Raw genomic sequence first — 8,625 nt, 5'->3', positions numbered from 1 at the left:
GCTCTGTGTGCAGAAGTTACATTTTTTGTAACTGCATTTCTGCCTGCGTGCGTCATCCTCTGCAAGCTCCCAGGGAAACTTTCATGACTAGTATCAGAGGGGGAGCCGTGTTAGTCTGGATCTGCAAAAGCAACGAGGGGGCCTGCGGCACCTTATAGACTAACAGAAATGTCTGAGCATAAACTTTCGTGGGCAAAGACCCACTTTGACCTGCATCTGACGAAGTGGGTCTTTGCCCACAGAAGTTTATGCTCAGACATTTCTGTTAGTCTATGAGGTGCCGCAGGCCCCCTTGTTGCTTTGCCATGAGTAGTGTTGCGGTGTAAAGAACCAGCTAGCATTCAGCTGCACCCCTGCCCTCTGGTGGATGGAAGTGGAACTGCTCCACTATTCATCCTAGACCCCGTACTGGTAGCACCTAAAGAAAAAAATCACTCTGCAAACTGTAAAAGCCAGAGCCAGGGGGCTCTGAATTCTATCTCCCTGAAATTCCAAACAGGCTGATGCAGTGTGTGCAAAGTCGGAGGTCACCATAAATTTGTTACAATTAATCTCTGAATAGGATATACATTCCTAGTGGCCCTGCAGCACTGCATACCGTAAACAGCAGGTACACTTGAGCAAGGCTGCCATTACAGTTAAGCACAAACTCTCCTCTTCAATTTGTGACATCTCGCTTGTCCTGTTGCCTTTCGGGCTAATATTTCTCAAACCAGGCATCCGCACTGCTCTGAGCAATCCAGCCAATGGGCCTTGCCACTAGTTTTCTGCCACTTCTGCACTTGGGGGGAAGAAAAACACTCCAAGCAGCCCCTTATGCCCAGGTCCTCATTGGTACAGAGGTGTCTAGCCCCCTTTGAAATCAATGGGAGTGAGGCAGCCGGAGTCAAGTTGATTCTAGGCTCTGGTTGGAGGTCGGGCACAAGGAAACCAAAGATAATTTCTGAGCGTCAGCCCCTGCCAGCAGGGCACAGGGTTGCAGCTGAATAACTAAGCAGCAGGGACAGGTCATTCCCGGATGACAGCCCCAATAATAGGCATGGGAAATAGGGGTGCAGGGGGTGCTGCAGCACCCCCAGGTATTGGGCACCCTAGCCCCACACCCCTCCTGCCCAGGGTCCTGGCCACTGGCCCTGTGCCACTGGAGCCTGGGGGCTCTGCTCCTGAACCTCATGAACCCCTCAGCCCTGCCGTCAGCCTCTCACTCAGGCCTGACATCAGCCCCTGGCCCTTCACTCAGCCCCACCACCGGCCCCAACTGTGCCTTGCTGGACTGCCAGCCACTAACACCCTGCACAGTCTCAGGATCCCAGCCAGCTGCTGGTCCTGCGCCCAGGGGCTCCATGTCTGGGTCCTGGCTGCTACCCCCAGGGGTAGGAGGTGGTGAGGGGCACAGACAGGCATAAGCAGTGGGTGTAGCTCAGCATCTCCACTCTGAAAACCATTCCAGCATCACTGTCCACACCTCTCCTGCCTGTCCCTGGAGGCTCCGAACAGCTCAGCTGCTCTGTGGTAGCTGGGGATCAGTCGGCCCTCATCCCAGCTGGGCTCTCCCCTCCCAGCCAACACCCGTGAATGGAGCCCACAAGTGCCCGGGAAGCCAGTGTGGGTGAATCGCAGCTGCTAATGGTCTGGTGGCTCTGGGCATGCCTGCTCAAAGCCGTCCCAAGAAGAGCCCCACACAGCCAGCTGCTGCTTAGCAAGCAGGTCTCCCAGGCCTCACTCCCACTCGGGAGCAGCTACTCTTACAAACAGCCCTAAAATCTTTCCGAGGGGTGAACGGGATGAGCATTAGCAGTGTGGTTCTCCTGTGACACCGGCAGCGGGAGCTGGGCCCGGTTCCATAGCTGGCCTCACACGGAGTGCCAGGGGGCTGCCTGGCTTTGGTAGGGGCGTGGCTCATGGTGCGCGGCTCTGTGAGGAGATCAGACTTGGGCCCTTGGGCCCAGAGGCAAAACCCACGGAGTGTGGCAGTGATGCCAGGGGATGGCCTGCGATGGGAGGCCAAACTGACGGGCACTGGCAGTGCCTGTATTTGGTTTTATGGGGTTGGACAGCATGGGCCATCGCTCCAGCTGGTGGAAAGAGGTTTCCTCACCACCTTGGGAGGCTCCAGCCCAGTAATTTCCCGGCATGCTAATGGAAACAGATCCAAGTGTCTAGCACAATTCTCATCCTGCTGGTTTGCGCTTTGCTCTGTGGTGCTGAGCGCACAGTGCCGAGAGGCTGGGCTGCTGCAGAGATCAGCCTTGCTCATGACTGGACCCTAGAGAGAACTTGAGATCAGCCAGGTGGGTCAGACCAAAGATCCGTCCAGCCCAGTGCCCTGTCTTCTCACAGCAGCCAACGCCTGGCACCCCAGAGGGAATGAACAGACCAGGGAATCATCAAGTGATCCCTCCCCTGTCACCCCTTTCCAGGCTCTGACAGAGACTAGGGCACCATCGCTGGTTGCTGACCACTCATGGACCAGACCTCCGTAAACTTATGTAATTCAGAGCTGGCCTTTGGTGGAGAGACTGTGAATATCCAAATGGAAAAGGTGGGAGAACTGGGGGTGGGTTTAGTAAAGCCGGGGCGTCCTCTGCCCCAGGGCCCTGTGCTCAGACTTCAGCGAAAAGGGGAATTTGCAGAGGTGAGATTGGCTCCTCTTTGCACGTATGGCTCTTAATAAAGCAGAACAGAACTGAGCTCAAATCTACCACTGCTTCCTGCTTCTCTGGCATGTTCTCATGCAGATATGGTCAGAGCTAGTGCACGTGGCCTGCTCATGCCAAGACACACCAGACGTGGCTTCCGCGCTAACCCTGGCCATGCGCTGCCGTGGCCGCGTGGCTCAGCAGGCCCTGGATGGCTGTGGTTGAGTCAGCATGAGGAACAGGAGGATTTAGAAAGGGTGACAAAGCCTGGCGTGGGCTGGCAACCTGACTATGCACTCAGGGACACGGGCAGGATTGTACCCCAGACGCTAGCCTGGGCCAGTGCACGGTCCAAAATCCACTGTTGCGTCCCCAGAAATACCAGACTTCCACATCTGGGAGCAGCGTGGGGCTGACCCCGGCTGTGCGAGCCGGTTCCCTGGGCATGCCCACACGGAAGCCATGTTGAAGAGCAGCCCAGTCAGGGTTGACAGGAGGGGCCAGTTTTTGCCCTGGGGCCTGCCCCTGCTGTCCCTCTCCCCCCGCGAGGCTCGGCCCCCTTCCCAGGTCAGCGGCTGGAGTCTAGGGAAGTCCAGGCAGCTGTGGGGAGCCAGAGAGTCTCCACGTGTCCTGGGTGGTGGGGACATGGGCCCGGGGCTCCTCTCCCCTACCCAAGAAGTTGGAAGGACTTGGGCTCTCAGCCCTGCTCCAGCTTTTGGCTTGGCTGGCGGCGGGGGGAGAGGGATTGGGAGGGAGGTGGGGACCCCGGCCTCTCCAATTTTGGAAAGGCCCCAACCGCCCTCTCATGGAGTGGTCCCCTCTTCAACATGGTGACCTCTGTGCACGGTACCAGACAAACCCGGGTCTGGTTTTACACCAGTGCCAACTGCCAAAAAACACAACAGACCAACTTAACACCGGACGAACAGCTGCCTGCCGCATCCTGCCAGCTATCATTACCCTGCTGGCTAGGGTAACGCCTGCTCGGGTGGGCCTACACCTGCACTTGCTGTGTAGACACACCCTTAGGAAGAGAGAAGGCTGTCGGAAGGGGAACAGTGAGCCTTAGAAGTGTCATCAAGGAGCAACTAATTAATTAGCATTGTCAACAACCGCTTCGAAAGGAAAGGGGAACACAGAGAGCTGGGACACACAAAACTCGCCACGGGGCCGGCGGCGCACCTCAGACCAGATCAAAATCTAACCCGCTAATCCTGGCTATCGGGGCGCGCCAGAAATTGAAGCTGTTGAACTGCAGAAGAGACTCCTCTTCCTCAGAGCTGTCCTGCCTCAGTGGCTTCCAGTCTCCGGACCGCTTGGCCAAGCCTCCCTTGGCGTTGTAGTGGGCCATGTCGGTCAAGCCCAGCCCCTCCAGCTCCGTCAGGTCTAGCTCCGGGATGGGCATCCTCCAGTATGGGAAGGAGTCGTACTGGCTGTTCGCTGTGTCCAGCATCTCCTGCTAGAAGAAGACAAGGAAGCCTATCAAAGCCATTGGTTACCATGCAGGCCATATAATGCTAGACGCTGGGGCTGAGGAATGACCTAAAACGTCCCTGCCTCATGACAGAGTTTTACCACAGGGCCCAGGCCCCTAATCTGTGAATAGGCCCCTTGAGAGAAATGTGGGGCTACAGTACATTTGGGTCTTGGATTCCCACCTGGTCTCATTTCACCACACCCAGACACTTCGAGGGGTGTCTCTGAGGTCCAGGCCCCAGTACAAGTGTCTCTTCCCCCGTCAGTACTGCCGGTGAACGGGACTGCTGTGGGAGCCACGGATTAGGGCTCAGGGATGGTGGTTCTAGGCCTGGGTCTGTCCCTGTGATCTTGGGGATCTGGACTTCAGCTCCCTGGCTGTTCATTAGTACCAGTGCTCCTTCCTCTGTCTGGCCCAGGTAGCGCGTAAGACCTTTGTCTGTCTCTTGCGCTGTCTCTGGGCAGCTCAATGGGGCCCCTAGATGTATATCTACATTAGAGTTACTCCTGAATAGTTTATTCTAGAGTTATTATTCCAAAATAAGCTATTTCAGAGTGATGCATCCACACCACAGGGAAGCCCCAGAAGAAGCAACACTTATTCCAAGATAGTGTGTCCACACACAATAGAGTCTATTTCAGATTAGAGTGTTTCCAGGGGCTCTAATCCAAAATAGGTTATGTCGACACAGCAGTGTTATTGCAGACTAAGCTATACCGGAATAGCCTCTGTTCCACAGGGTCTATTTTGGAACAGGTGCTCTTCCTCATAGAATGAGGTTTACAGAACTCAAAAGAAGCCATCTGCTATTTGGAAATTATTTCAAAGTAGTGGTTTTGCTGTGTAGACGTTCAAAGTTCTTTAGGAATAGCGGCTGTAATTCTGAAATAACTTTGCTGCATGGGCACGCCCCGGGGGGTACCGCCACACGCCAGATAATGAGATTAAGGGATGGAAACAGCCCAGAAACTTTGGGACAGGCCAGAGACCCCAAGTCCTCCAGCACCTTCCCACTGCAAAGGGCTGATTTGACAGCCACCTTCTCCCTCATCAGCCAAATACTGCTCCCCAACAAGCACGTCGTCCTGTTTTGATAAGCAATCCAAAGCTGCTGGTGGCAGCAGTGCTACCTAGTGGCTAGTGCACTGGCTGGGGCCTTCTCTGTGCCACTGGCCTTCTGCTGACCTCAGGCAAGTCATCCATCCACTTGTGCCTCAGTTTCCTCACCTGTAAAATGGGGGTGGTGATCCTGACCTCCATTGTAAAAGGCCTGCAAAGCCACCAGCGCAAGTGTGTTAGGTCAGAGCTGGGACCCAGTTATGCAAAGGTCTTTACGCCCAGCTCCCTTTCAGGATCTGGGCCCTAGTGCTTCTCATGGGGCTGTCACTGGCATTTCCCTTGGATAGGTAGATACTGATGTTCCCGGAAGGAGCCATCCTACCGCTTGCATGCTAGGAAATTAATCACGAGCGGCAGGGAAAGCATATCCCCTGTGGTTTGTCTGTAGTGCTAAAGAGAGAATCTGGGGGTGACCAGCAGGGTTCCCTCTCATTTCTTCCATCCATGGGCAGAATAAATGTTATGTGCACCAGAGCAGGTGCAGGTGTTCACCACCAATAGAAACAGATGCCGCCAGCTGTGGGTTTCTGCTCATCAGCTGGACAGCACCTGACTGTCTCCTGGGCGGCCGCCCAGGTGCTCAGTTTACAGGGAACACTGATGATCAGGAATGAAATTAGAGTGACCTGCAGACAATGGGAATAAAACAGGAATGGAAATAGAACTAGGGCCAGTAGGATTCATCCTGAGGAGGCATGACAAAAATCTTGCTATCCTGTGACTGGAACTTGCCTTATAGAATAGGGTGTGTGTGTCAGAGAGAGGCAGAGGGGTGGGTAGGGACAGACAGTGTTCCCTAATGGGGAATGCACTGGCGTGATACTCTCTGGATCTGCGTTTTACTCCTGCCTTGGCCACTGGCCTGCTGGGGAGTTCACATCCCAGCTCCCTGCCTCAGTTTCCTCATCTACAAAATGGGATAATGGCCCATTCCCTACAAGACATCTTGACCTCCTTAGTAAAGCACTTGGAGCTTTTCTGCTGAGAAGAACAGATGGGATAATTAGTGTGTGTGTGTGTGTGTGTCTGTGTCTGTGTGTGTGCGCGTGCGTGTGTGAGTGCGTGTGTACCTGCGTGGGCAGGCCTGTCTATCTGTGATGTATGTGTATGTATGTCCACACACAGCCAAACTGCCCACGTCCCCTTAAAAGCAAAGCTCTCCCTCCTCTTTCCACCACACCTTTGCCTGCTCCTCCAGGTGGGAGTCCAGCATCAGGACCAACCCACAGCCGACTGGCGGCCACAAAGCTCTGCTTTGGGATCACGAGCTGCCTCCCCCCATCACGTGCCTCCCTGCCCCCCTGCCATGCCTCTCCTACCGCCGGCTGCTCCGCACATCTCACGCTGCCCCCTCCATTGTGTGCGGCGCCAGACGGTTCCTGCAACGGCCCCACCCTGATGAATCTGCTGCAGAGCCCCTCCCCCGTTCCTGCTCCTTCCTTTGATACCATCTTATTAATATGCATTTCTCTCCACTCTGCAGAGACCCCAGTCCATGTGAATTCAGCCCTTGCTGGGCGTTTCCCTGGCTGGATTGTCTCCTTCGCTCCTTGCTGTCCTGGGCAACAAAGATTATTTCTTAGATTTTGCAATCTGTCCATATACCTACATACCCCTGACTCTCGGCTGATTCCTCACAAGGCTTAATTCCAATGGGTTTCCAACATCCCCTGTGACTGGGCACCCACATTCCCATCAAATGACATGGGGACCCGTTGGCTTCTATATTTAAGAATAACAAATCATCCCGGCAAGGCTAAGCAAGGCAGAGTGCCCTTCCCATCCCTAAACTGAACAACTGCAGGCTTTCAAATAGCACGCCACTCCCTGGGATATTTCCAGCTCTCTTTTTTGCAGGATGACAGCAGACGACTAAAATTAGAGCCGTCGTTTAGCAGCGGGCAAGCTGCTTCGTTTAGAAACGCGCTCCGTGCTGCCAGCCTCCAAATCACGAAGGGGAGCAGCGTGCCCGCTCATTTTTTCCACCCATGCGCAGAATAAATTTTGTTCTATGCACTCAGGCGTGTGCAGATGTGCACCACCCACAGAAACACAAGCTGCTGGCTGGGGGTGCTCTGCTAAACAGCCAGGCGTCCCCCGAATCTCTCCTGGGTGGACACCCAAGTGCTCAGCGTACAGGGAACACTGAGGAGGGTAACTACACACATGTAGAAGAGGCAGATATTGTAAAAGGCAATTGACCCATCAGACATTCCTCTGCACTGCAGCGCATCCTCACACCTAAGGCCACCTTTATGGACTGAATTGTAAGGTGCCATCTGCAGGTGCCTCCTCTAGCCTAGCTGTGAAAGGCCAGTGCTAAATGATCACATATGTTCCATTTCTTCTCTTTCCCAGGAAACCCTCTGCAGGCTGTTAGACCCGTATCCTACACTTCAGCAAGACATAAGAACAAAGGACCGGCTATGCTGGGTCAGACCGAAGATCCATCTAGTCCAGTATCTTGTCTGCCGACAGAGGCCAACGCCAGGAGCCCCAGAGGGAATGAACAGACCAGGGAATCAAGTGATCTTTCCCTTGTCGCCCATGCCCAGCTTTGGGCAAACGGGGCCAGGGACAGCGTTCCTGCCCACCCTGGCTCATAGCCATTGATGGACCTAACCACGAATTTATCTAGTTCTTTTTGAACCCGGTTATCGTCCTTGTCCCCCTGAAGCGAATCAGATTTCTTTTTAGAAGGCTTCTGTTGCCTTGTGTTACCTGTTTTAAGGGAAAGGTTGGATCCAGAAGCTGCTAATCCAGCAGATGGGGTCGTCTTTGGGCAGGGAGTGTCTTCTGCGCGTCAGGCAGGTCGGCCAGCAAGAATTTTCTGCCTGTCTTTTGTCTGTGTGCGCGTGTGTCTGGCTCCGCAATGCAGCCCCTCCTATATAGGCAGATCAATTACCCCTCCTCCCCAGGCTGGTGGGCTGATGATTCAGCTGTAGGAAGGCTCTGCTCTGTCAGCAGTTCACCCAGGTTTGATTAGAGATGGGGCAGGGGACGGGGCTGAAGGCTTCAGCTGCACACTGGCTCTCAGCAGAAGGTTTTAGGGCTGCTGTGGCGTTCTGCGACAATAGGATTTTCAAATGAAACCATCATGGGAGGCAGGGTCCCTCTGCAGCATGCTGAGCAGCTTCAATGCTTTCCCTTTCTACCTGCTTCACGGCTGCAGACACCGGGCATTGAAAAATGGTAGGGTCTGGGGGAGCTTCGGTGGGATTGAGCCATCCGGATGGGTTATGATGGGGTTTGAAAAAAAAAATATGCACCTGGGAACAAAACTGCTGGTCAGCAGAGGTGACTGCTGGGGAGGGACACAAGGGGACTTGGCTTCATGAGCTCCCCCCCAGCCCTACCCTGGGAGAGAGCTGTTGGTAGGAGGTAAGGTGC

The 8,625-nt window shown here is 54.5% G+C and overlaps 1 protein-coding gene across 2 annotated transcripts; it reads right to left on the bottom strand.

Annotated features, from left to right (window-relative positions):
• Positions 1-259: 259 nt before the first annotated feature.
• MLLT11 (MLLT11 transcription factor 7 cofactor) lies at positions 260-8,085 on the bottom strand. Of its 2 annotated transcripts, none has more exons than XM_074981001.1 (2): positions 7,957-8,085; positions 260-4,095 (listed from the first exon to the last, which is right to left on the bottom strand). In XM_074981001.1, exon 2 carries the CDS (start codon positions 4,090-4,092, stop codon positions 3,823-3,825), a length of 270 nt encoding a protein of 89 aa, XP_074837102.1. In that variant the 5' UTR covers positions 4,093-4,095; positions 7,957-8,085; the 3' UTR covers positions 260-3,822. The 2 variants fall into 2 exon arrangements, with proteins under 2 accessions (XP_074837102.1, XP_074837101.1); XM_074981000.1 differs by having other exon boundaries at positions 260-4,098; positions 7,957-8,067.
• Between the last annotated feature and the right edge of the window lie 540 nt (positions 8,086-8,625).

This window comes from Carettochelys insculpta, chromosome 30 (assembly GCF_033958435.1).
Source record: "Carettochelys insculpta isolate YL-2023 chromosome 30, ASM3395843v1, whole genome shotgun sequence".
In the NCBI taxonomy this organism is placed as follows: Eukaryota; Metazoa; Chordata; order Testudines; family Carettochelyidae; genus Carettochelys; species Carettochelys insculpta.
Note: the sequence above shows the minus strand (reverse complement) of the source record. Positions and strands in the feature narration are given on the sequence as shown.